Below are 27918 nucleotides of genomic sequence, written 5' to 3'. Positions count from 1 at the left end.
TGCTTCGGTGGGTGGCGCAACCAGCGCTGCAGGCCCACTAGCAGTATTGGCATCTACAAGCTCCGGCACTCTCTCGTGCACGTTACTAGGGACTAACAGTAAATCCAATGCACCAATCATGGATACCAATCGTATGTACAATTTACAGTAGGGAGCACTTGCACTGCGGCACGGATCAGCCGTGGCGCAGTGCCCTGAGTATCGGAAAACCAGCAAAACATCGGAGGCACATCAGCAAAAAGTGGAAGGGAGACTCACGCCAAGGTGCCAGGTCTAACATGTGTCCCCTCCAGCTGAAATGTGGGGGGAACTACCCTTCCCCAGGGAGTTCCACATCACTAAGGCGGAAAAACCTGGACAGACCGTCAGCGTTGGCGTGATCGGTGCCAGGGCGGTGTTCCACCGTAAAGTCCATACTCTGTAGAGAAATGGACCACCTCAACAGTTTCGGGTTCTCACCCCTCATTTGCATCAACCATCTGAGGGGCCTGTGGTCCGTCTGAACTCGGAAGTGAGACCCAAACAAGTAGGGTCTTAGCTTCTTCAGCGCCCAGACCACAGCAAATGCTTCACGCTCTATTGCACTCCACCTACTTTCCCGTGGAAGTAACCTCCGACTTATGAAGGCTACGGGTTGGTCAAAGCCCTCCTCAGTCATCTGTGAAAGAACAGCCCCTACACCATGCTCTGAAGCGTCTGTTTGCACAATGAACTCCTTGGAGAAATCGGGGGCCAGGAGCACGGGCGCCGTGCACATGGCAGTCTTCAGGGTGTCGAAAGCCTTCTGACAGGTGTCAGTCCAAATCACATTCCTGGGCTGCTTTTTCGAAGTCAGCTCTGTCAAGGGGGTCACGATCGTGCCATAGCCCTTGACAAACCTCCTGTAATACCCAGTGAGCCCCAGGAAGGCTCTCACTGCAGTCTGGGTCTTGGGGGGTTCCCAAGCCAGGATGGTTTCGATTTTGGGCTGCAAGGGGGCTACCTTGCCACTCCCAACTTGGTGTCCCAAGTACACCACGGAACCCTGCCCAATCTCGCACTTGCTTGCCTTGATTGTGAGGCCTGCTCTGCGCAGGGCCATCAACACTTCCCAGAGGTGTCGCAGGTGTTCGGGCCAGGTGCCGCTGAACACCGCGATGTCATCCAGGGAGCGGCACTGAACTCGTCCAGTCCAGCCAACACCTGGTTGACCAATCTCTGAAAGGTGGCAGGGGCATTCTTCATTCCAAATGGCATAACCCGGAACTGGAAATGCCCATCTGGTGTAGAGAATGCCGACCTCTCCTTTGCCCCATCGGTCAAGGCGATCTGCCAGTACCCAGACGTTAAATCAAACGTGCTGAGAAACCGGGCAGCCCCTAGCCGATCAATGAGCTCGTCAGCTCTGGGGATGAGGTGCGCGTCAGTCTTCGTGACTGAATTGAGTCCTCTGTAGTCCACACAGAACCGGAGTTCGGGTGTGGCTCCCGGCGCAGCAGCCTTCGGCACCAAGACCACGGGGCTGGACCAAGGACTGCTGGAAGACTCAACCACCCCGAGGGCAAGCATCTTGGAGACCTCCTCCTTGATGCAGGCCCGTACCCTGTCAGTTACCCTGTAAGCCTTATGCTTCACCGGTAAGCTGTCTCCAGTGTCCACATCATGGACGCACCAATCTGTGACACTCGGAACCAGGGAGAACAGGTCTGGAAACTGCCCCAGCAACTGGCGGCAGTCCTCCTGTTGTTCGGCGGTCAGGGAGGGTGAGAGGTTAACTCCATCCACTGACCCATCCTTCTCACAGGCTACCAAGAGGTCAGGAAGAGGCTCCGACTCCTCCTCCATTCCGTCATCGGTTGCCAACAACATGCCCACTTCGGACCTTCGCAAGTGGGGTTTGAGGCGGTTGGCATGTAGGACCCGCAAAGGGTTCCTGGGCGACTTCATGTCCACCAAGTATGTCACGGGGCTCTTGCGCTCCACAACCTCAAATGGTCCTGTCCACTTATCCTGAAGGGCACAGGGCTCCACTGGGGCCAAGACATACACCTCCTGTCCAGGCTGAAGCTCGACCAGAGTGGCATTCTGATCGTACCACCGCTTCATTTCCTCCTGGCTCGCTTCCAGATTTGCCTCGGCAAGTTGTCTGAAGCGCCTGGTTTGGTTTCTGAAGGCCAGCATGTAGCTATATACATTCTGGGGAGGTTTCCTGGGAGATTGCTCCCAGCCTTCCTTTACCAAACTCAGTGGTCCTCTTACGGGGTGGCCGTACAGCAGTTCTAAGGGGCTGAACCCTAGGGACTTCTGTGGTACCTCGCGATATGCAAAAAGCAGGCATGGCAAGAGGACGTCCCACTTACGCCTCATCGGACCTTCTAGGCCCATGATCATGCCTTTGAGGGTTCGGTTGAATCTTTCAACCAACCCGTTACCTTGGGGATGGTAGGGTGTGGTGAACTTGTACGTTACGCCACACTCCTGCCAAAGGGACTTCATATATTTCGATATGAAATTGGTCCCCCTGTCGCTCACCACCTCTAGAGGGAATCCTACTCGTGAGAAAATTCCCATCAGTGCACGCCCCACCACGGGAGCCGTCACTGTCCTCAGAGGGATGGCTTCAGGGTACCGGGTGGCATGGTCCACCAAGACCAGGATGAACCTGTTGCCCATGGCGGTCTTGGGGTCCAGAGGCCCAACGATGTCAATACCCACTCGCTGGAATGGCGTACCGACCACAGGGAAGGGTTGGAGGGGAGCCTTGTTCTTCCCTCCCGTCTTCCCACTTGCCTGGCAAGTCGGACAGGTTCTGCAATAAGCACCTGAGCTTTTATGCATTTGGGGCCAGTAGAAGTGGGTGACAAGCCTGTCATAGGTCTTGTCCATCCCCAAATGTCCTGCTAAAGGCACATCATGAGCCAGACCCAGTAGGAAGGCTCTGAACTTCTGGGGTACCACCAGCACACGGGCTGACCCAGGTTCAGCAGCCTTAGGCTCCGAATACAGGAGGTCGTTCTCCCAGTACACGTAATGTGTTTTGGCCTGAACACCATTGGCCTGGTCTGCAGCCTGCTGCCGCATACCCATGAGAGAAGGGCATTCTTTCTGCTCCCTGCAGAATTCCTCCCTGGAGGGTCCTCCTTCTTGCTGCCAATGGGTCAGCTCAGGCAGGTCCCCCAGTTCGGCGATCTGTTCCCCTGTAGGCTCCAGGGCATCCCCCTCAAGGTCTGCCTCCTCCTGGACCGTAGGAACGTCAGGGGCCGGTTTCCCGCGCCCCCTGCGCCTTCTCCCTAAGGCCGGTTCCTGGGCCTCTCCTTCAGGCCCCAGGACCTCTCGATCACCCCTACTGGCTGCCATTGACCGGGTGGTTACGCACGCCCAGTCAGGCAGACCCACCATCCGCAGGTGAGTCGTTTTCTCCACCTTTTCCCAAGGGGAGTGCTCCAAGTCGTTCCCTAGCAAACAGTCAACAGGCATGGTTTTTCTCACACAGACCTGCAGAGTACCAGAGACCCCCCCCACTCGAAGGGAACTTGAGCCATCGGACACTGACTCTCAGAATTATCAGCGTTGATAACCCTACAGTAGGCATGGGGTACAACCTGCTCTTGAGACACCAGGTGCTGCCTCACTGCAGTCACACTGGCTCCTGTGTCTCTAAGAGCCTCGGCTTCCTTACCATTGATGATCACCACCTGCCCATATTTTTTAGTGTTAGAGGGCAGGTAGTTCGAAGGGATCATCTCGCTGTCTCCTAACGAGACCAGGGTTTTGTGAACGGGATCTCCACCCCCCGGGACCATCATTTCTTCTCCCAGGTGAACGCTAGTCACTTGTCGGGGCGGAGCACCAGTGGGTGCAGGTTTTCCAAATAGGCGACACTTGGGGTCACTGGATATGTGCCCAGGCTCGCCACATTTGAAACAATTGAAGGGCCCCTTTGGAACAGGTTTACCTGTCGGGGCCCCATTCTGCTTCGGGGGTGGGGGAGGCTGAGAACCCTGCTGCGGATTCCCTTGGGAACTACTTTGGGGGCCTTTTTGGAACCCTTTCTGTTTTCCCCCCTTGTCCCCCCCACTCTTCTGCTGGGGACCCTGCCCACTCTTGGCGGAATCTCCCACGGGACCCTTGTGGACCCTGGTGCTGAGCCAGCGGTCCGCCTCCTCAGCAAGCTTCCTCGGGTTGGACAGCTTGCTATCGATCAGGTGTTGGCGTAACTCAGGAAAACAGTGATCAGACAAGTGCTCCCATGCAATTAAATCAAAGAGACCTTGAAAATCATTAACTTTGTTACCTTTCACCCAACCATCCAGTGCTCTGCAAAAGTAAGTCACATACTCCACATACGTATTCCCAGGCCGCTTAGTACATCCCCTAAACTTCATTTCAGGGGTAAGCCCGTACCTGTTTAATAAAGCTTCTTTCATGTGGGCATAGGATCTCTGATTCTCAACGGGCAAATCTAGCAAGGTATCTCTCCCTTCGCTAAGGAACCTTCCCCACAACCCCGCTCCCCAATCCTTGTCAGGGACCCGGTGGGAGGACATGGCTACCTCGTATGCCCTAAACCACTGTCCTATGTCATCCCCCTTAAAGAACTCCTTAACTACGTCCTTCGGGATGTGCACTCTTGACTCTACCTGCACTGGCGATGTGCTGCCACCAGAGGGAGGCCGATCCAAGTCTCTCTCCTTGAGACTTATCTCCCTCATTTTTATTTCGTAATCCATCTGGTGCTTTCGCTCTTCCAGCGCCATTCTTTTGGTTTCAAGCTCCAGCTGGATTTTCATTTCTGCCAACTTTCTCTCGTGATTCCGGGTTTCCTTCCTGTCTGCCAGCTCCTCTGGCGACAGGCCTTTACCAAAGCTCTGCTCGCTGTCTTGCCTCTCGAGATCGATCAGATCCCCAAGTGCATTCTGCTCCTCCGTCGCATTCTGCTCGGCGAGGACATCTTGCTCCTCCGGGGTTTTCCGGGACTCGATCCAGGCTTTCAGGGCCTTGGAGAGCTGGGTCTTGTTTTTGCAGCCAGCGTGCGGGACTTTGAGTTTCTTGCAAAAGAACTTCAGTTCGTCCCTGGAATATTTATCCACTTTGGTGGGGTCCCACTCCACCTCCAACACCTCGGAGGTCGTGGACTCCGCTCCATCCAGGCTCTTTGTGCCCGGCATGGTTTCTGCACTCGGAATTCAAAAATCAAAGTCTGTGGCTAAGTAACTGGACCGTAATCCTTGTGTAGTGGTCAGAAGCTCAGGTATAGCTATCGCAAGTGTAAATTCGAAATCCTCACCGCTGCGTCCAATGTAGGAAGGGGGAGGCTCTAGTTGGCGCAGTGCAACACTAGCGACAAGCAGGGACTCTCTCTTCCTCGTCAGGGCTGAGGGTTACCTTCCAGACAACCTCTGCTTACCCTCTAGGTAGTGTGGCTTAAGCAGTCGTAGGCTAATCTTTGGGGCACATAGGGTTAAACACTTGCAACAGTACACCTTTACAACCAACCCACCACACAACGAGACCAGACTGTATTCTGTAAAAATATATATCTTTATATAGATTTTAAGCAGGCTTGCGAATACAGTCAATATACTTTATGAAAACGGTTGCAGGTTACTCAATTCGGGTTACCACAGTTCTTATGCAGTTCTCTTGAGGCCCGTAGGCCGGTGTTACTCAAAGTTCTTGTGGAGCCGGCGGCTTCCAGGGGATCTGTCCCACGTCGCGTTGCCTTCCCGGGGTCGCTGATCGTTGCGGCTCTTCAGCCGAGCAGGTCACTGGTCATCCGGGGCAGCGGTGTTCTGTGGCGGCAGGGTCCTCTCCTCGTCGTCCGCTCCGACCCTGGAGGTGGCGGCTGTGCGGTGGTGACAAGTGGCAGTACGGTCCCCAAGTGCAGGACGTACCCAGCCAAATGTCGGTGCAGCTGTGGGCTCACAGCCGGGCTGTCGGGCAGACTACCGACCTTGCGGATTCTCGTAGGGCAACTGTCCGTCTTTGCAGGTGAGTGGCTGCTCGTTATGCAGTCACCTCGGGAGCTCGGACCGGACGGGTCCTCCTTTGCTTTGCTCTCGGGCTCCCGGTGCAGTTGCGGTCACGGTGTTCGGGCCAGCGGCGGCTGGTCCTTACTTTGCTTCCGCTGTTGCTTTGGGCCCCGGTCACGGTGGTCGGGAGGTCGTTGCCTTGGAGGAGATTCCTCCGTCGGTGCTGCGGCGATGGCCAGCACCCGCAGTCGCTTTCTTCCAAGGGGGTAGCGTCCACTGGTCCTGGGACGCTGGTCAGGGGGCAAGTTCAGTTGCAAGCCCTTGGAGATCTCTTTAGCAGAGTTTGGCACAAGTAGAGCAAAAGTCTTTTCGTAGTCTTTTTGTCTTCCTCTCCTTCAGCAGCAAGGCACCAGACACAGGCAAGAGTCAGCACCCTTCCTTGTCTCTCACGGTCCTTCTCGTAGGGCAGAGTCCTTCTGTGGCCCAAACCGGATCTAATTTTCAAGGAGCAGGGCTCCTTCTCTTATAGGCCAATTCTTTTGTTCTCGCAGGCCAGAGGGGCCTTTGCATAGCCACTCTCAGTTCTGGAGTACCCCGGCGGGTGTACTCCGGCTTCTGCTTTCAGTGTGAGGGGCAGGCGCATCAGACGCCCCACAGGAGGTGGAGCCAGCATTGTCCGGACAGGGGTGGCCAGAGTACCTTGTTGATGGGGGCTTCGCCCTTCCGGGGCCAGGTGCCGGCAGAGTCATCCGCCGCTCCCCAGGAGGGTGGAGCCAGCATTGTGGTGGCCGAGCACAGTGACAGTTCGAGTCAAGAGGCACTCCTACCTCCCACTAAGGTGTAATCTGCGCATTCACCACCTGTCATCCCTCCAGCCCTGTCACTCACACATCCCAGACAGTCAGATACACATACCAGCAGAGGCGGCTGAAATGATTAAGCAAGCAAAGGCTAACTTTCTAAAAGTAGCATTTGCAAACCCAGGATATTAAAATAAACTTGACTACAAGAAATATCTTATCATCCTGAGTTCAGGCATACTAAACATGACTCGCTACCATGCTCCTTCAGCCTGCGGGGATTATAGGGTGTAACAATCCTCGCAGCTCAGTCTGGCCTAATGGAGCAGGTAGCCTTCAATAGTGAAATACGGTCTTCGTTGTAAGTCACTACTAGGACATGCCACGCACATCAGGGCTTGTCCTACCTTGCACCTACAACGCACCCTGCCCGCAGGCCTACCATAGGGGTGACTAATATGTAGTCAAGGGAAGGGTCGGTGCTGGCAAGTGGGGACACTTGCCCAGCTAGCGTGACAGTACAAGACCGCACGCAGGTTCTGCGGTCGCAGTTCCCAGACACATCTTTACGGCTGCTTCGGTGGGTGGCGCAACCAGCGCTGCAGGCCCACCAGCAGTATTGGCATCTACAAGCCCCGGCACTCTCTCGTGCACGTTACTAGGGACTAACAGTAAATCCAATGCACCAATCATGGATACCAATCGTATGTACAATTTACAGTAGGGAGCACTTGCACTGCGGCACGGATCAGCCGTGGCGCAGTGCCCTGAGTATCGGAAAACCAGCAAAACATCGGAGGCACATCAGCAAAAAGTGGAAGGGAGACTCACGCCAAGGTGCCAGGTCTAACAATCCCAGACAAGGCAATCCTATCAAACTAAGGGTTGATGCAACCTGCGACACCAGCAATCTGATCTATGGGATAAGATGTCCTTGTGGCAAAATGTACGTTGGCAAAACCGAACGACGCATTAAAGTGCGTCTAACTGAACACAAATCAAGCATTCGCCTCAAGAACCAGAAGTCAGCATTATCCTCACATTTCGTTGAAGAACAACACAACGTTTCACAAATCAAATTTATCGTTCTTGAAACCATCACCAAAATAGAGGGGAGAGACAACAACAAATACCTCCTGAGAAGAGAGAATCACTGGATACAGAAACTGTCGACTCAAAAACCGATGGGTCTGAATGACAGAATCGAATTTTCCTGTTACCTGTAAAGAATTGTTCTATTAGACTGTACTTGTTATTACTGTGTTTGTTCAGATAACAACCACTGACACTGACACCTTAATCCACTGGTTTACTTTAATTTTCCACCAACACCACAGTGGCCACACTGACAGCACGAGCATACTCCCACCCCACACACCACGAGTTCGATCCCCGCCCTCCCCTCCTCGCGATATTTTTCCCAGCCAATTTTTAGCTCACACTGGTTTTTTATAAACACTCCATTTTTTCATAAACACTCCATTTGTATTTCTCATGCAACTTCCACCATTGATATGCCGGCTAGCCAGCGGTTCGAACTTATTGCATTCCTTATATTTTTACCAAACCCTAACTCCCATAGTCTTTTTTTCATTTCCCACACACGTGACGCGTCACGTGATCGGCTAAGTTCATAATATGTAAACGCGGCAAGCATCCTATGCCGGCGTTCCCGTAAACGAACAGCAGACCAGATCTCTTCTTCAACACACTCCAGGTTAGTCTCACCTTACCGATAGACTTAATCCTTACGCGCTTTGCTGAAGCCCTCAGTAAACACGCGCTGACCGATTTTTTTAATCTCTCCACAGATTCTTAGTAACCTTAGCAAGCAGGCACGTAAGTGATACGCCGATTTCGCCTACATTCACCATTGTGTTCAAACACCCCCACCAGTCCCCACACATCCCGGGCAATCTAGCACCACGCATGATTGTATATTTTTTAACTGCATGATCACAGTTTTTGATAATAACTCAGAAGACCACATTTATTGAAATGTTTATTTAATTCATATATCTGTTTACACAGTCAAGAGCCATACTAATTGCAGTTTACCTTATTGTTTGTAGTGTCGATTCCCTGATGAAGGGCATGATGTAAATGCCCGAAATGCATTGGACATACCATAAAGACATTGCCTGAAAGAAATGTATTTCATAATGATCTTGAAGATATAAGATACAATTTTGAAAAACTGGAGTTCAAACTATAATGAAATATAAAGAACTATAAACAAATATACATAGAGTGGAAGTCTTTTGTTACTTAGGAAAGACGACTATATGTGTGCCGGCAAGGGATGAGACTAGAGACCCTCTAGCCTCACTTTTTGAGTACTACAAGCAAAAGACACCCCCCTTTGAGACCCCCGAAGCTGCTCGGCTTATCACCTTTAATTCAGGTCCAATTCTATTAAAATAATGAGGCAGGCGCTGGAAACTGGAAGGCAAGAACGAGGTTTATTTCTCTAGAGGAGAGCACGTCTACCGCAGAAACCGGAATGTCTCTCAGGGAGGTGTTCTAACTTCAACTCTTCAACAGGCTACTTTTATACAGTGTTTCGACAATACAATCTTTATGAGCGGTGTCACGTAAGCTTGGTACCCCGCCCCAGACAAGATGCCATACATTTCGGACAAGTTGGTTCGTACCCTCCCAATCATAAACAGTCGAACATATGATGTTTATCAGGCAGCTGGCCTTTGCCTCTGGGTCGGGAACATGTGAGACTGGTCAGGGTTTTTTCGTCCTTTAATGTTGATAGGAAAACAAGTTCCATTGTCCATCAGGAGGTGCATTCTTTGGGGTGCAATAAACCAGGTTTAGTGCGGGACCTTTTGGTATCTACAATCTTTGGTTACATGCAGAGGGATGGGGAGGAACAAGGAATGGAGAGGTTTGCAGTGGCAATAGAATGTCGTTCTTAAGCTAACATCAAACGTGGGCATGTACGCTCAAATATGGCCCTTAGCACACATACCAAGTCGGTCAGAAGGTTCTACAGATACTTGTGGAAGTGCAGATGAAACAGGGGTGAACAACAGAACACAAAATGGTTGCGGTCGATCAAAATGGCTGCGGCCTATGTGTGCGTAGAAAAGGACCATCGGGCAAGATGGCGCAGGTAATGTTCACGATTATCGGCCCAGGTTTCACAGTACATGTGTGGACACACATGCACACAGGGCTTGCTTTAGGGTGGTGCGACCGGTGGAACTGCACCTGGTGCTGACCTTGGGGGCACTGTATTTAAAAGTAACTTATGGGTACACAAGCATCTGCTGAATAGTAGGGGTGGGCAGAATTTGAGTATTCGCGCTACGCGAAGCTTCGCAAAACGGTAAAAAATCTCTGCGAGCACGCAAAAGTTCAGCGAACACGCGGAATTGCTTGTTCCGCCTGTTTGCGTTGATTTGTTCCTGTTCGCGAATGCTGTTTGCGTGCTCGGGGAGAAATATCTCGTGAGCACGCATTTTGAAAGCGCGAACAAGCAGAAAATTCTGCGAAATCGCTGATCGCAGAATTTTGGGCAATTCCGTGTTCTCCGCAGAACGCAAAATTACCCAAATTCCGCAAATTCCACGAACAGAACGGAATTTACCACCCAGGCCTACTGCAGAGTTTCCTGTGCTGGACCCCTGTGGTGAGAGTGGAAGATAGCCTTTTTTCTCCTTCCTCCGTTTTGTGTTTTTCTTTTCTTGATCCTTTTTGGTTTCCTTTACTGTTGTCCTGTTCAATAAAATGTCCCCTCCTAGATCACTGGAAAAAGGAATAGATTAACAGTCTAGTTGGGCAGGGGAGTAAATAACATCTAGTAATTTATTACAAGAATTACAAATATCTCACTATGACGCCAGTTGTTGCCACTGAAATTGCAATTTGATAGTGGTGGCTGCTTCTGAGAATCTGTGTTTATTTCTTAAATATTTACTTCTTTTGCTCTCACATCCTTGATTTCTAGTGATCCCGAGCTCCCGATCTACACTGTTTCACCACTATCAAAAATGCAACTCAAACTGATTTCCTTTCTTGTTTTTGTTAATGCTTTCTTTGTGCAAAGTATAAAGTCACAAGTATTTTGTCTTTGTGTTCATTTACAATTTTTTACTCCATTTCTACAGGTGACAGAAACATGAACAGAAAAAAGAAGGTTTAAATTTAGTGAAACACAACGAAATGGATTGTTTCAAGGAAAGTTAAAACATTCTCAAGCTCTAGAGAAGAAACACATTCTATGTGCCAAGAATGGTGCGGATGTTGGAGCGGAAGAAACTGGTGTATGTGAAAGTTGTCAAATCCTAAAGGAAAATGATCATAAATGTTTACCAAGTGTCAGTAACTGAGATTGAGGAGAACATTGGCCACAATTGATTCCCACGCAGTGCACTTGAGAAAACTCAGTGTTGTAAATTCTGTTTGTTGGTTTATGAGAAAGGCTTTGGAGACCCAACCCCTCCCCAACAGATCGGCATCCATGGACGTGTTGTGATGTGACAGAACCGTCAAAAAGACTAATATCCTCGGTTTACAAGTGCAAGCTTTTGACTGCGTCTCCTGTGATTGAGAGGAGTGACAAGATTGTTGAAAAGAAACAAATTGTAAATGCTCTTTCTCAGATGTCGTTTCGGCAAAGATGTGGATTATCATTTCCAATATAGAAAGATTTTCCCCCACCAACTCTGTCTCTTGGGTTGATCCAAGTGGTTTCAAAGTGTTCTGTAACTTACAAAGTTGATCATGTGCCTGTCTTAGCCATTGAGCAAAAAACCATTTACTGGCTCAAAGTATAAAAGGGGCCAGTGTTACGCTATTGATAATTCATAAACCACCCTGGTATGCCCTAATAACCTGTCATTACTTGTATGAACAAACATACCTACCAGGCAAACACTAAAGCCTAAAGACCTAATCAGTGCTTTTAGAACTCCTAAATAAAATGTGATAAACTAGAATCACTAAATGAGACTAATTAAAAAAGGAAAAATTCACCCGGGCGTAACTTGGAGAAAATGAATCCATGAGGGCATCTTAATAAATACAAGGGGCTCCTCGGTGAAAGTTAATAAGACAAGTTAGGTAGGTGCCTTTAAAGGTAGGAAAATGATCTCCAGGAAAAAACTATAATTAGTTAAATACGTATGTTAAGAAGAGGATCTGAAAAGTATTTTAGAAGGTCATGCTGAGTTGTGACAAAGAAGTACATGATCAGAAATCAAATTCAGTCTTAAGATGACAGGTATCCAGGAACAAACCCAACTTGGAGAAACAAACAACCCTAATAAGAGCAATGACTGTGGGAACAGCTTTAGTTATCAATCCCACCTCACTAATTATGAGGAAAGTAGCGCTGGACGAAAACCATATCAGTGTCCTGAATGCCAGAAAGGCTTCACTCGCAAATCCAGCCTTATGGTACATGAAAGAACCCACACTGGGCTTAAACCGTATCAGTGCTCTGAAGGCTGTAAAAGCTTCAGTGCCAAATCCAATCTCACTTTACATGAAAGAACTCACACTGGGCTTAAACCGTATCAGTGCTCTGAATGCCAGAAAGGCTTCACTCGCAAATCCAGCCTTACTGCACATGAGAGAACTCACACTGGACAAAAACCGTATCAGTGCTCTGAATGCTGTAAAAGCTTCAGTGCCACATCCAATCTCACTTTACATGAAAGAACCCACACTGGACAAAAACCGTATCAGTGCTCTGAAGGCTGTAAAAGCTTCAGTGCCACATCCAATCTCACTTTACATGAAAGAACTCACACTGGACAAAAACCGTATCAGTGCTCTGAAGGCGGTAAAAGCTTCAGTGCCAAATCCAATCTCACTTTACATGAAAGAACTCACACTGGACAAAATCCGTATCAGTGCTCCAAAGGCTGTAAAAGCTTCAGTACCAAATCCAAGCTCACTTTACATGAAAGAACTCACACTGGACAAAAACCGTATCAGTGCTCTGAATGCTCGAAAAGCTTCAGTAGCAAACTTAATCTCACTTTACATGAAAGAGCCCACACTGGACAAAAACCGTATCAGTGCTCTGAATGCTGTAAAAGTTTCAGTACCAAATCCAAGCTCACTTTACATGAAAGGACTCACACTGGACAAAAACCGTATCAGTGCTCTGAATGCTGTAAAAGCTTCAGTAGCAAATCCAAGCTCACTTTACATGAAAGAACCCACACTGGACAGAAACCGTATCAGTGCTCTGAATGCTCAAAAAGCTTCAGTAGCAAACTTAATCTCACTTTACATGAAAGAGCCCACACTGGACAAAAACCGTATCAGTGCTCTGAATGCTGTAAAAGCTTCAGTAGCAAATCCAAGCTCACTTTACATGAAAGAACTCACACTGGACAAAAACCGTATCAGTGCTCTGAATGCTCGAAAAGCTTCAGTAGCAAACTTAATCTCACTTTACATGAAAGAGCCCACACTGGACAAAAACCGTATCAGTGCTCTGAATGCTGTAAAAGTTTCAGTACCAAATCTAAGCTCACTTTACATGAAAGGACTCACACTGGACAAAAACCGTATCAGTGCTCTGAATGCTGTAAAAGCTTCAGTGCCACATCCAATCTCACTTTACATGAAGGAACCCACACTGGGCTTAAACCATATCAGTGCTCTGAAGGCTGTAAAAGCTTCAGTGCCAAATCCAATCTCACTTTACATGAGAGAACTCACACTGGACAAAAACCGTATCAGTGCTCTGAATGCTGTAAAAGCTTCAGTACCAAATCCAAGCTCACTTTACATGAAAGAACTCACACTGGACAAAAACCGTATCAGTGCTCCACGTGCCATAAAAGCTTCAGTAGCAAACTTAATCTCACTTTACATGAAAGAGCCCACACTGGACAAAAACTGTATCAGTGCTCTGAATGCTGTAAAAGTTTCAGTACCAAATCCAATCTCACTTTACATGAAAGGACTCACACTGGACAAAAACTGTATCAGTGCTCTGAAGGCTGTAAAAGCTTCAGTGCCAAATCCAATCTCACTTTACATGAAAGAACTCACACTGGACAAAAACCGTATCAGTGCTCCGAATGCTCGAAAAGCTTCAGTAGCAAACTTAATCTCACTTTACATGAAAGAGCCCACACTGGACAAAAACCGTATCAGTGCTCTGAATGCTGTAAAAGTTTCAGTACCAAATCCAAGCTCACTTTACATGAAAGGACTCACACTGGACAAAAACCGTATCAGTGCTCTGAATGCTGTAAAAGCTTCAGTAGCAAAGCCAATCTGACTAAACATGAAAGAACCCACACTGGACAAAAACCGTATCAGTGCTCTGAATGCTGTAAAAGCTTCAGTAGCAAATCCAAACTCACTTTACATGAAAGAAACCACACTGGACAAAAACCGTATCAGTGCTCTGAATGCTGGAAAAGCTTCAGTCAGAAATCCAGCCTTACTGCACATGAGAGAACTCACACTGGACAAAAACCTTATCAGTGCTCTGAATGCTCGAAAAGCTTCAGTCAGAAATCCAGCCTTACTGCACATGAGAGAACTCACACTGGGCAAAAACCATATCAGTGCTCGGAATGCTGGAAAAGCTTCAGTAGCAAATCCAATCTGACTAAACATGAAAGAAGCCACACTGGACAAAAACCTTATCAATGCTCTGAATGCTCGAAAAGCTTCAGTCAGAAATCCAGCCTTACTGCACATGAGAGAACTCACACTGGGCAAAAACCGTATCAGTGCTCTGAATGCTGTAAAAGCTTCAGTAGCAAATCCAATCTCACTTTACATGAAAGAACCCACACTGGACAAAAACCGTATCAGTGCTCTGAATGCTCGAAAAGCTTCAGTCAGAAATCCAATCTCACTTTACATGAAAGAAACCACACTGGGCAAAAACCGTATCAGTGCTCTGAATGCCAAAACAGTTTCTATTACAAATCCAGTTTAACTGTACATCAGAGAATCCATACTGGCCTCAAACCATATCAGTGCTCTGAATGCTATAAAAGCTTCAGGCAGAAATCCAACCTTACTGCACATGAGAGGACCCACACTGGGCAGAAACCCTATCAGTGTTCTGAATCCCAGAAAAGCTTCAGTCATAAAATAGCTTTCACTCACCATGAGGGAACTCACACTGGGAAAAAACTTGATCAGCTCTCTGAATGCTGAAAAAGTCGCAAATCTGGTCTCACTCAACCTGCGAGTACTTACCTGGAAAAAACCTCGTCATAGCTCTAAATGCCTGGGAAGGGTTTGCTTTAGATTCAGTTTCATTCAACATGAGAGAACCCACAACGAGAAAACAAATGATCCATGGTATCAATGTGAAAAAAACTAAATGTTGTAAATGTAACCTTTCTACGTAAGAGAGACAATGTGGGAGAATAAAAGGTGCTCACTGTCAACCCTGAGGAGGAGCTTTCAGCATCGCAAAACCTTTACATGAAGCAACCACAGAGACTCCACTCCATTGATTGTTCTACAAACTCTACTGAGAACAGCGCACAGTGAGCGATAGAAAGGCTTGAATTAAACTCATTCCTTTTTAACTATTTGTGGCCTCATTCTATTCAGTGTGTTTCATTCCCTAAGTGTTTATAGGCCAGGGCTCTGACCCTCAAAGGCCATTCGATCCTGAACTTTGAGGCTACGCTGCTAGATTCAGGATTGCATGTAACCTCGAACTGTTTCCGGCCTTAATGAGCCTCACCAGGGGGCTGCAGCAGGAGTCCCTGTGTCATTGGTCTCTATGAAACCAACATCTGTTCTGTGCCACGTAGGGCTGATCACTGAGATAAACTCAAGGTGATGGAAGGACTGCTAGTTAATCTCAGCAACACCCCACCACATCATTCTCTAGTCTTTGTGCAACTACAGACGAGGCCAGCCATATGCAAACCGTTCTTGGCTTCACTGTAAATAGTCCTAATTACTTCTGTTCCGAGGGGACATGGCCTTGCATTACAAAGACCCACTTGAGTGATCTCTTTCTATGTCCTTTTTGCTACAAATGGAACCTGCTTCCCATCTGTTGAGGACAATTTCACCAGCTTTACAATCTCATCAGATACACCCAAGAGAGTCTCACAGATAATCAGGCCTATTCATAACCTACTATAAGATGACTAAAGTAACACAAAATGCGATTCACAAAGTATGTGCTGTCGTTCTGCCTCTCCTATCTTTTTCTTTGTGGAGTTGCCTGCCTCGACTGCAGAGTTTCCGCACATGTTTATATACTTTTTGTAGTAAATGCGAGAGGGACAGAGTGGGAGTGGGTGTAAAATGGGAAATATTTATTAATAAAGGGGAGGGGCTAAGGGAGGAACAAGGAGGGGTGTAGGGACGGACAAGCACTCGCCCACAAAGGAGTAAACCCATTGCTATTTACAAACCACACCTCTAAAGTCACAACGGCCATGATGTACATAAAACAGTTGTAAATGTACCCGAGCTCAGAGTCCAACATCACACATGGTCATCCACTGGAACTGCAACACACTCCCATTAATAATAAGGGAGGTACGGACATAAATTAAAACGGCATTAAATTAAATATTTTAAACTAATTAAAAATCTAAATAAATGTCATTCAAGGCAAAAAATATCTAAAAAGAAAAGCATTAATTATTTTACAATGTTTTAATAACATTTGTTGAACACTAATATAACATTCATTTTAAGTTACGTATAATTACATATGTAATAATTAATGCCCAAAATCAAATTTCAGGTTATTTCAGGCAATCAGGTGACACCACGTTGCAGAGATTTTCATCTTTTCAATCCAAATAACAGACTAACATGTCCACCACTCAAATTAATTTCAGTTTTCACTATACTAATTCACCACTAATCCTTTAATGGGTTCCGTAGTAGTGTGCTACTCTCCGAAAAAGCGCTTTGATGCCTCGTGAGGGGTAATAAGCACTATATACATGCAATTACAATACAATACATTTAAAAATTATTAATACATATTATAAATGATAATTTAGGTGAGACATATTTAATTAAACCTTAATACAAATATATCTTCTGTATATTCGACTTGGGTGGGGTTTTCCCTGTGTAAAAAATATAAAGAATATTTAAATTGTTTATTACACTACAAATGTAAATGTTATAAAGTTTAAATATAGAACAAATTAAAAAATGCTTCAATAATAACTCACAGTTTACTTAGAGATTTAATTGATTTTAAATGTAAAAAAAAGTTTTTCTTACAGATCTGTTTCAAAAATCCCAACTAGCTAAAATCATCTGATTTTCTTATTATGTACTTCGAATTACTGATTTGCCTTATTCACCTCTATTCCGAGGGGTACATCCTTAAAAAATCATGTATAGAATTAATTGAAAGTATTTTTTAATAGTTGCAATATTTTTACAATTAAAATATTAACATATATGATCATGAACTAATTCATTTTAAATATATGTAATTTTATAACATTCTTTTGAAGGTGTGTGTATTTTTAAAAGGCAAAATACATAATTTAATTTTATCTTTATTTTCGAATGGGTTCGATTTTTAAGTCCCTCTCCATTATTTTCTATGGGAGGGCTTTGCATTACCAGTGGTTGGCTATTTATGGTGCTGCACTTTCTATTGCTCCACTTTGGCCGAAGTAAGTTACATTTGTAAATTTTACTCCACCTCTGTTTAAGCGTGTGCAGATGTGCAAGTCAACACTTTTGAGTAACTTTATCGTAATGCAGAATAGCTAAAACTAGCAAAGTTACTCTACGAGTATCCTTGTATGTATAGATAACTCACAGGCGTAAGGTACCTTTGCGAATAGGCTCGAGGTGTCCAACTTAACCTGAGTGTTTCCTTTTTGTGGTAACTCTAAAGTAGACGCGAACAATTGGGAAGGTCCTGCGCAAACACCAGAGCACTCGTCCGGTGTGTTTGTTTGGCTGGGTAGCGGCAACGAATACCTTGAAGTAATTTTCCTGGACTTGCTACATCACTCGTCTCCTGAGGGCCTCCTGTTGCAGCGATGTATCATTACTGTAGTAGGATCACGTCATTTCTCCATGTTCTTAACCAAGTTATTGTGATTTGTTTTGTATTTTCCCTTCTCTTCCTATTACCAGATTTTGTTGGTTTCACCACAACATAAGCACAGAAATGTACTTTGCTTTTACCTGGTTCTGAGGTCTTATCATTTGTATACATTTTTATACGATGTACACCTTCGCTGTACGGCTACAGTGTAAGCACAAAGAGCCCAAACCCTGAGATGCCTGCACCTTGATCTGCCTTTATTGGTATCCTTTCCACTTTGATAAGTGAGATATGGGTTCGAATCGCTGAACAACCTTTAAACCTGCTGTGATACAGCTTGGCGGTTACAAGTTTCATGTTTGAACCTCCAGCGTGAGCTCCAGTACGCTGCTTGTTTCACACTGTGTTCCATGCTTTGGCTCTTATAATCAACCTTGAACCATCTCTATAACTTGGAAGCTCCGAAGACTTCGCAGCTGTTGTAGCTGCCTGAAGTTTCATAGATTTTGATGGCTGTGAATTCAGGTTCAACTTGATGACCCAACTTTACTCTGTGGGAATTTTGCACTTTAGGACACTTCTGTGCATCTCGTCAGCTTCTGGAACTGATTGAGCCCAAAACATTGCATCAAATTCCAGTGTTCATCATCGCCAGAAATTGGACTTACCAGTGCCCCTCGAGCATGGCTAGCGAGGTCCCCTACTTTTTTGTATGTGACTTCCTGATTGATTCAGTGGATCTGCTTTTTTACTTTATTTTCCTTTTTTGTGGTTTTGAACACACAACTAAATGAGTCCTTTATTTCCTTTGGGACAGTTGTTTTTGCTAATTAATAACCCTTAAACTACTGACCTGGTTGTAATTATTAAATACTCCTGTTTCTCTAAACTTTGTTTGAATTTTGAATTTCTTTGTCTCTTTTTTCTACATTGTATTGAAATTTGTGACATCCACTGTTTTGATTTACCTTCGAGCGTGGCTTTATTGCTCAAGCCACGTTACCAAAAGCGAGCTAGTGACATTTTAGTGGAAGACACATTTACCTTTGCCGACCATAGTAGGGAAAGCAAAGTAGGCTGATTCCAGGAAGCAGAACACCTACCTGACAACGGTTACTGTCTTAGGTGGAATCTGACCCACTGTAGATGCAAAAAGTAAAGATTATGAGGGAAGCTGTTGGTATCTGTGCCCCCAATATTTGAGACTACCACCCTCTCTCGAACAGTTGAAAGAACTAAAGATGCTCCCGTCAGACATTCATGTCTCAACAACTAAGACCACCCTGTCATGTCATACAATGGTCACACTGTTACCTGAGTCCCTTTACACTGTGATGTGTACAAGCATTTTACGTAACAAGTTGTGTTGTGTCTTGTGAACAGGCATCACCCCCTTTGTATGTAAATCAGCTTCTGTCACCAGACACCCCAGGCTCCCATCTCTTCTGGTGCAGATGATATCGTGAGCACTGTAAGGTAATCACAAACAAGGGCTATATTGAGAAATAATCAACTTCCAGGTCACACAGCTGTGGTTATGTAGTTCTTTGTTAGTTTTCAATTTACGTTAATTTCCAGTAATTCTCCAGGTTACGTTTTTCTCAGTTTATCACTTTCTATCGCTCTTTGAGCTCCATCAACTAAACATTTGAGGTTTGTCATAGGATATATTGTTAGTGTTCATCGACCTTGTCACAATCCCTTCATTCTCGATTTCAGGGCATGAGTTTTGTCCTCCGGCTGATCAAGGATGGTCCTTCTCAATGCAGAAGAAGAGTTAATAGGAATACTAAATCAGGCATATATGAAATTGTCAGAGCTACAAATAGTGACAGAAAAGAGCTGAAAATGCACCTCTTTAAAGATTATCACATTGTGACACATTAAGAGTCGCCTCTCACTCTTAGAAACCATCTCCCCTCTAATCACATGGTGACTGTCTCTGACCGTGTGCAGAGCTCTGATGCCTCTCAGCGAGAGTCATGGCATTCCGATAAGACATAAATGTAAGGTGAAATGTGTTCACGCTTGAGTACGTTTGTGGTAATGTTATTGGTATTTGTATAGCGCAACTGATACCCGGAGGTGTCCTGGCGCTGTGTGAAGGCCGACAGAGGATTGAAAGGCGTGGGAGAGGATGGCAAGATCAGTTAGTAAACAGCCAGAAGGCCAGAAGATTGGTCAGGCTTCTCAGATATAATAGCAGAGCATTCCATGCTCTGGCCACATTCCCAGTGAAGCTTCTTCCTCCCCAAGTGGCTTTTTGCACCCTCGAGACAGTTATGAGTCTTGCCTCTGAAGGCCGCATTGTTCTATGAGGCGTATACCAGCGTAATTATTGTTTTAAAAATTCTGGTCCGGTTCCCTGAAGGGTTTTAAACATCAGACAGAGGGACTTAAATTGAGTGCGCTTCCTAAGCGGCGGCCAGTGAAGTTTTTTTATTTTGGCTGAGATTGAGTCGAACTTTGGCGTGCCTGTAAGGAGTCTGGCTGCTGCGTTCTGCAGTATTTGAAGTTTGTTTAAAGATCCTTCCTGGATTTTGAGATATAAGCTATTGCAGTAGTCTAAGAGCAAATAGAAAAAATCACCCTGCCACGAATGATGAGTAGAGGTCCCCGGGGGGATCCAATTTCCAGGAGAATGTCAAAAATTGGAGAAGATTCATTGATGACATCTTCTTTATATGGTAGGGGGATCAAACTACTTTGGACGAATTCATTCTATGGCTCAACTGTGCCGATCCTAATCTACGATTCACCTGCCATTCCAATTCACAGAGGATTGAGTTCCTTGACATCTGGTTTGAACATCATGACCAGGCCATCAAAGTGTCCCTGTACACCAAGCCGACTGCCCGAAATACTCTCCTTCAATTCAGCAGTTTCCATCCACGCTGCCAGAAGGAGAGTATTCCCTATAGCCAATTTCTCCGCATTCGGAGAAATTGTTCGAACATCCATGACTTCCTCACCCAATCCGATATCCTCAAAGATAAATTACTACACCGCGGATATCCCCCCAAACTGGTCAAGGATTACTTTAAACGAGCTAGATACACAAACAGAGAGAATATGTTCCAACCCAAACGAGCTGAGAATGTTGACTAATTATTCTGTATTACCCGACACTCCAATCTAAATCACAAGGTGCGTCAAGCCATTAACTCTAGCTGGCACCTATTAAACCTGGAGAAGAACAGAACCCCGATACCAAGACCTATCTTCACGTTCAAAAGGAACAAAAATCATAAGAACCATCTTGTTCGAGGGAAGATAACTGAGACCATCACTGGCACCCAGAGTGCTATAACCAAGATGAAACCAGTCTTTGGAAACCACAGATGTGGTTCATGCCATGCATGCCCACAGGTCATAACTGGGGACTCCATAACCACCACAGTGCGAACCATCTCAGTGGCTCGCAATGAGACATTCACCAACTGTCGAAGCAACAATGTGGTGTACTTTATCTTATGCCCATGCAATCTCCCATATGTGGGAGAATCTGGACGTGAATGCAGGGTGAGAGTCGGGGAACATAAGTCTAACATCAGAAACCTCAAGACTACCGCCCCCATTGTATCCCATTGGATGGAAAAGGGACATACGGAAAATGATCTCCGGTGGTTCATACTGGAAAAAATAAAAACAAGATCTGGAACTGATCCCACAAACCTCCGCAAAAAAAAGGGAGGTTTTCTGGATTTTCCTGATGAATTCTGTCTTCAAAGGTCTCCATGAAGAATGCCCATGGCAGAACACATTTCTATGAAATTATCCATGTTCTCTCCCTCCTCTGGTACATATATCTTTCTATACCTCCATTACTCCACCTTCAGACAAATTAATCCCTAACTAAGGATTATATCTAGCTCTCCACTTTGACGCCCCAATCCCTTGCCCACACCCCCTGCTGAACCTACTGTTCGTTTCTGTTGTCCATTGTGAGCCTCTGTATTTCACCATAGCGATCTCTTCTCAAGATGGCGCCCGAGTCCGATAGTTTGCGAACTCTCAGTCCGTCGTTTACCTGTATTACCCCAGGGTTATTATACTCCCCCTCTGAGAAATACTCTTCTAAGAAGGCTCCCAAATCGAATAAACTCAAGTCTCTTATCCACTCATATTATCGCCATATGAGCGGGTCCCACGTTAGTAATTCCTCATGTAAATAACGTTCAAAATTCCCCAAATCGCGATCTTTTAGTTTCGCGTTTTTCCGCATCACCTCGGTGCTATGCTCTCGCCTTTAACCCTATATTGGCTTATACGATCCTCGCGCTCTCTACCCCATACCAATTCTCATTTCAGTAACCCTTTCTAAGATGGCGCTCGAATTTCGCGGACTGCTATTCCTTAGTCCTTCCTTTACCCACACTACGTCAATCTCACCCAGGTGAACACTATTCCCCTAATTAGACCTATATTTAAGTCGGCAGGTTTCTTCTGGCATTTGCATCCAGGTATCCTGATGCCAGCCAGCAGCCCGGTTGGACCGCCCCGCGCCGTGGATTCGAGCCATTTGGATTCCCTTAGAGGTGAGCACAGAACTCTCCCTTCCTTTTCCCAAACCCCCTATCCTAGCCCCACCTTTCCATTAACTACTCCACATTTTTTATCCTTCTCTCCCTGCCTCCAGACCTGAACCCAACTATTTACCAGCTTCGCTGACCTACTTCGCCTCCATATCGCCTCCTGGCAGCGTGAACCCCCTTAACTCCAGGTGAGCTCACGCTGAGATACGAACGACTGGTCTATATTTTGACCACTGCAGCATGCTCACACTCGATATGGGGAATTGCTACTCTCATTCTTGCCTCCTGCATTCTGTTTATTTATCCAGTCTCTATCCGCTCCACCTACCTATCGTCCATTTCACGTCTCCACATCTCCAGTCTCCAGACGCGGCTGGTTTATAATATCATATCCAGGTAAGCTCTCCTATGAGACTGCCACCTTCTGTCCCTGTATTTTGTATCTCCACCTCGATCTAAGTCCCTCCTCTGAAATATACCTTATCTTTCATTTAGTGCTCCCCAAATAAAGGAAGCTTCTGCCTTTCAAAAGTTATCGACCGCCACCTCACTGCTGATCAATTTCCCACCTGTGTATCAGGTAAGTAGGCCCACCTGTCTGAGATTCCCTCCATCTGCCCTTGTATCTTGTGTCTGTATTATGACCTATGTTCTCCCTTTGAAATATGCTCTATCATTCATTTAGTGCTCCCTAAATAAAGGAAGCTCCCGCCTTCTAAAAAATTGATCGACCTCTATTCCACTGCTGATCAGTTTCTCACCTGGATACCAGGTAAGCAGACCTGCCCATCTGTCCTTCTTTTTATTAAAAAAAAACCTCTATTCCCCTTTCAAACATCTTAACTGCAGCAGGGATTTCTCTATCTCTCATTCTTCCCCTCATCGCTGAGAACCATTGCCACATATCTCTACGATTCTCCTGAAAGGACCTTGTCTGTTAGAGTCCTCGATCCCCACTCCCCCTAGGTATGATCATAGAACCTAATACCCCCCTAATACTCCCTCAAAAAAAAACATAGCATTCTCCATTCTAGTAAGGGAACCTTAAATACAGAAATGTATAATAGGAAGTATGATTGATAAATGTCTATAGTACGATTAGAAATTGTGTGTCTTCACCGTTCCGCCCCGATGGTTTGGACTAATTGCCAACCCTCGGGGTATCTTATCCTGGGCGCCACCTATGAATACCTAGATTGAGACCACTGGTTGATGTACCACATAGACCTTGATAACTTGTTTCACCTTAGGAAATCTTAAGAAATCTTATGAAAAAATTTTGAAAATGTGCTAACATGTATCTTGTAATAATCTGTGCAATACTAAACCTTTTAACATGTAATATACTTAAATACTTTTTATTTGAACTCTTTCAGCCAGTGTGTTCCCCTCCCCACTCTCTTCTGCCAGCCCTGACGAAGGTGCCCCTCACCGAAACGCGCGTTGGCGTTACTACGGCGCTTACCATCAGAAAAGGCAATAATACTCCATCTCTCTGCCTCTCCTAAAGTGTACCCACGTCCATGCAACCATAATTCCATCTCTCTTTTGTTGCAGGCCCTATGCTAATTATCTGTATGAAGTGACTGAATGTCTTAGAGTATGAATGAATCTTTAGACCAGAGTGCCTGTTGAGCCCCCTTTTTTATCTCCCGGAGTGAGGGGAGCACTGTATACCTCGTTTATATTTTTTCCTTGTTTATCTTTTATGAACTTATTTCCAAAAATGATGAATAGCACTGATGACTCTATGAATTTTTATATGTATATTCTTTAAATACCTTGCTAATATGACTAAATGCACTAAATCAAACAAAATAAAAAATGTATATTTTCTATAGACGATTTTCATTGTGGTATTCCTCCCTCCTAATCAAAATTGGATCCCACCGGGGACCTCTACTCATCATTCCTGGCAGGGTGATTTTTTCTATTTGCTCTTGTAATTCCCCCTCTCGCTCCAGCCTACATCATTTATTAGCCTTGGGGAACCCCCTTCTATTCCATATTGCAGTAGTCTAATCTGGACATTATTAATTTATTTAAAATTATTTATTATTTATTTATTTAAAACACTTATTAAGCGCACTGTCACCTTGCAGGCATCCTGGCGCTGACTAGTTCAAAAAGAAGCGGACAGTGACCGAGGGGGGCATGAACTTTCAGGCGGTTACCCTGGGAAATAACCAAGTTTTAATCAATCTCCTGAACGGAAAAAGTTCCATAATTTGCCTAATCTCCAACGGGAGCATGTTCCAGAGTTTGGCAGCTGCCACCTCGAAGGATCTGTCTCCGGCTCTGACTTTCCTGAATCTGGGTACCATTACCAACTTGTCCGCAGAGGATCGAAGCTGCCTAGTTGGAATATACCAGGCAAATATCGATTGTAAGGAGGCCGGGCCAATTCCATGGAGAGCCCTAAAAACTATGCAGAGGGCCTTAAATTGTATCCTCTGTCTCACCGGCAGCCAATGCAGTTTGCAAAGAGAGGACGGCCCATGTGCTCTTCTCGGAAGCCCCAAAGCCAACCTAGCAGCAGCTGATTGGACCCTTTGGAGCCTATCCAGCAAGAACCCAGGGGACCCTAGCAAAAGGGCATTGCAATAGTCCAGCCTGCTGAGGATAGTACACCTTACCACTTGAGCACGAGCTTGGGATGATAAAAGAGGCAAGACTTTCCTCAGGGAGCGTAAGATGGCAAAGCAGCAGGCGGTCGTCTTTTTTGCATGCATTTCCATACTAAGCTTTTGATCTAACAAGACCCCTAGATTACGGACTGAATCCACAGGCCGTACTTTGGTCCCTGTTTCCGGGGGACAAAAGTTGTCTGGAAACGGTCGGGAGATCTTAGTCCCGGCACTAAAGAGCACCTCCGTCTTCCCCGCATTAAACTGGAGGGAGTTATCCTTTAGCCATCGTGACGTAACACGCAGACAATTGTGGAGAGCCTCCACAGATGTTGAATCCTCTCCCTCAAGGAGAGGATCATCTGCGTGTCGTCAGCATAGTTTACAATCCTGATGTTAAAGCTTTTAATTAGTGAAATCAGAGGTCTAAGATACAAGTTAAAAAGTATTGGACTAATTGCTGAGCCCTGAGGAACCCCATGAGATATCAGAGTGAAGGCTGACTTAAAATGGGGCAGAGACACCGCCTGCTGCCTATCCTGCAAAAATGATTGGAACCTCAACAGAGCAGTACCTCTCACCCCCGCCTCAAACAGCCGCTTCAACAAGATCTTATGATTCACCGTATCAAAGGCGGCAGACATATCTAGCAGGATCAGAAAAGCTGCCTGCCTCCTGTCTGCACGCCTCTGAAGCTCGTCCATAGCGGTGATTAAGGCTGTTTCGGTCCCATGGGCTGGCCGGAAACCAAATTGATCAACATCTAATAATTGGTGACATTCCAGATGATTGGAGAGAGTGTTACTAACCAGACGCTCGACCATCTTGGCTGGAAAAGGTAGCAAGGAGATGGGTCTATAGTTTTTTGAGCAATCCGGATCCAGAGAGGGCTTTTTCAGCAAAGGAGATACCAACGCCCGTTCCCATTGAGCTGGGACTATACCAGTAACAAGTGATTGGTTACATATTAGGTGGAGTGAAGGAAATAATTCCTCCTCGTATTCCTTCTAAATTTTATGTGGCACAGGGTCTAAAGGAGACCCAGAGGAAATCCCTCTGGCTAACTCCCTAAATGCCTCGTACGTAAGAAGTGGGAACTCAAGTAAAAGTTCCTTCGGTACCATGGCTGGCACAGCCATCCTGTCCACTGGAGACCCAAGTCTTATATCAGGGGGAGGAACATATTCCGGAGAAACTTCCAAATCCCTAATGATTTGTTCAATTTTTTCCTTAAAAAATTCAGCAAGGTTCTCACAGAGTACTTGGGGCGGGATAATAGCATTCTTGGAGCACTCAGGGTTAGTAACACTATTCAATATATTAAAAATGCTCCTGGAACTATTGGTGGAATTACAAATCAGCGAGGAATAGTATTCTGCCTTGGATTTCTTAATCAGGTTCTTATATTCTAAAACCTTGTTTTCCCACACCTCCTTAAAGGCTTCCTTATAGTCACGTCTCCACCTTCTTTCAGCTTATTTACAGCCCTGCTTCAGGTTTTTCAGTGTATCATTAAACCAGGGGGCAGAGTCATTACCCTTACAGCTACGTGTTTTTTGAGGAGCATGAGCATCCAGGACAACTGAGATTCCAGTGCATAGTGAGGCATAGTTTTCCTCTACTTGCTTTTCCCCATTAAAAAGCTGCTCCACATGAAACACCTCCCCTAAGGAATGCAGACGTGCAAGAGCCCTCCAGTCTCTGCACCGAAATTCCCTAGTAGTCACAGGAGCCTTGGTATGCCCACCATTAATATATATAAAAAATTTAACAAGGGAGTGATCTGTCCACTCCATGGGTAAGATTTCCCCCATAACCACCAGGTCAGGTGCCGCGAACACCAGATCTAAAAGGTGTCCCGCCTTGTGGGTTGCCCCCTTGACCAGCTGGGAGAGGCTAAAACTTTCGCAAGACTGAAGTATGTTGCCAAGACCCAAATCAAGGGAGCCATTGCGCCATAGATTAAAGTCTCCTAGAACAATCAGCTTATGATGGGAAACTGCGATATTAGTCAGGGTAGCTAGTAGCGCATGTTGCTGCTGAAGGCTAAACGTACCTGGCGGTCGATAACATAATACCCCGGTAACAGTAGTCCCGGAATAAGTCCGGATCGATAGACCCAGAAGCTCTGTGCCCTCAGTCGGATCTAAAACAAAAACCTTAATACTACAGGTTGTATTACAAAGCACTCCTACCCCCCCCGCCTCTCCCACTAGACCTAGGAATAAGTAAAAATTTAAACCCAGGAGGACACGCACAGCCGGGGTCAACCAAGCAGTCTGGACGAATCCATGTTTCCGTCATGAAGAGGATGTCCAATTCATGAGTTTCAATCAATAGCTGAATCTCTGTACTGTGCTTAGGCAAGGACCTCACATTCAGAAGCCCACATTTCAAAAGATCATCACCCAGAAAGTCAGCTCATGGGAGGGCCGTGTGCAACGGTGTAAATGTTCCTTTATCTGCATGGAGCTTACCTAGTTGTATGAGCATCTCTCTCGAGTAGGGAGGGCCGGATGGTAGCTGACCACTTTCAGTTGGACCGAAACAGGCAGTGTAGCTGGCGCCAGGCGCTACCTTGGCGCGGACGGGCGCAGACGGGCTTCCCTTTGGCGCGCCCACTGCGCCCGCCCGCTGCGCGGACGAGATGACATCGTCCTTATATCCGGTGCTAAGGAGGGTGGGATGCGGCCAGCAACTGGACCGCAACACTTTCCTCCTTCCAGTATGGCGGCTATCAGCCCTCTCTCCTACAGCGTCAGCACGTAGTCTGCTGCGCTGGGAGAAGAGAGGTACTCGGCAATGAGACAGGTGAGGTTTAAAAGCTTTGTCAAAATGCAGTGACGACTGTTTGTTGCGCATCTTTGGGTAGCACTCATCTCTCTTACAATGTTGGGCGGGGAGCTATGTTGTGCATATTGTTTCTTTTGTGATTTCCAAACTCTCTGTGCTAAAACTTAGCAGAAGCAGCACCTAGAAACCCTGTACTTCGAGGCTCTTTAG

At 46.1% G+C, this 27918-nt stretch overlaps 1 protein-coding gene and 1 long non-coding RNA gene across 2 annotated transcripts in view; both read left to right on the top strand.

Moving 5' to 3' along the window:
* Positions 1-11313, top strand: part of LOC147729388 (uncharacterized) — a 421174-nt gene extending 409861 nt beyond the window's left edge. Inside the window, exon 4 of the long non-coding RNA XR_015309193.1 lies at positions 10876-11313. This is a non-coding gene — a long non-coding RNA (uncharacterized LOC147729388). The remainder of the gene's footprint in view (positions 1-10875) is intronic.
* Positions 11314-11367: 54 nt separating this feature from the next.
* On the top strand, positions 11368-14928 carry LOC147729387 (uncharacterized). Its single transcript, XM_086959692.1, has one exon. The coding sequence runs from the start codon at positions 11984-11986 to the stop codon at positions 14906-14908; it is 2925 nt and encodes a 974-aa protein (XP_086815818.1). The 5' UTR covers positions 11368-11983; the 3' UTR covers positions 14909-14928.
* The last annotated feature ends 12990 nt before the right edge of the window (positions 14929-27918 follow it).

Source organism: Lissotriton vulgaris, chromosome 2_2, assembly GCF_964263255.1.
Source record: "Lissotriton vulgaris chromosome 2_2, aLisVul1.2, whole genome shotgun sequence".
Lineage (NCBI taxonomy): Eukaryota > Metazoa > Chordata > Amphibia > Caudata > Salamandridae > Lissotriton > Lissotriton vulgaris.
The sequence above is the reverse complement of the archived record's forward strand: the minus strand, read 5'-3'. Positions and strand labels throughout refer to the sequence as shown.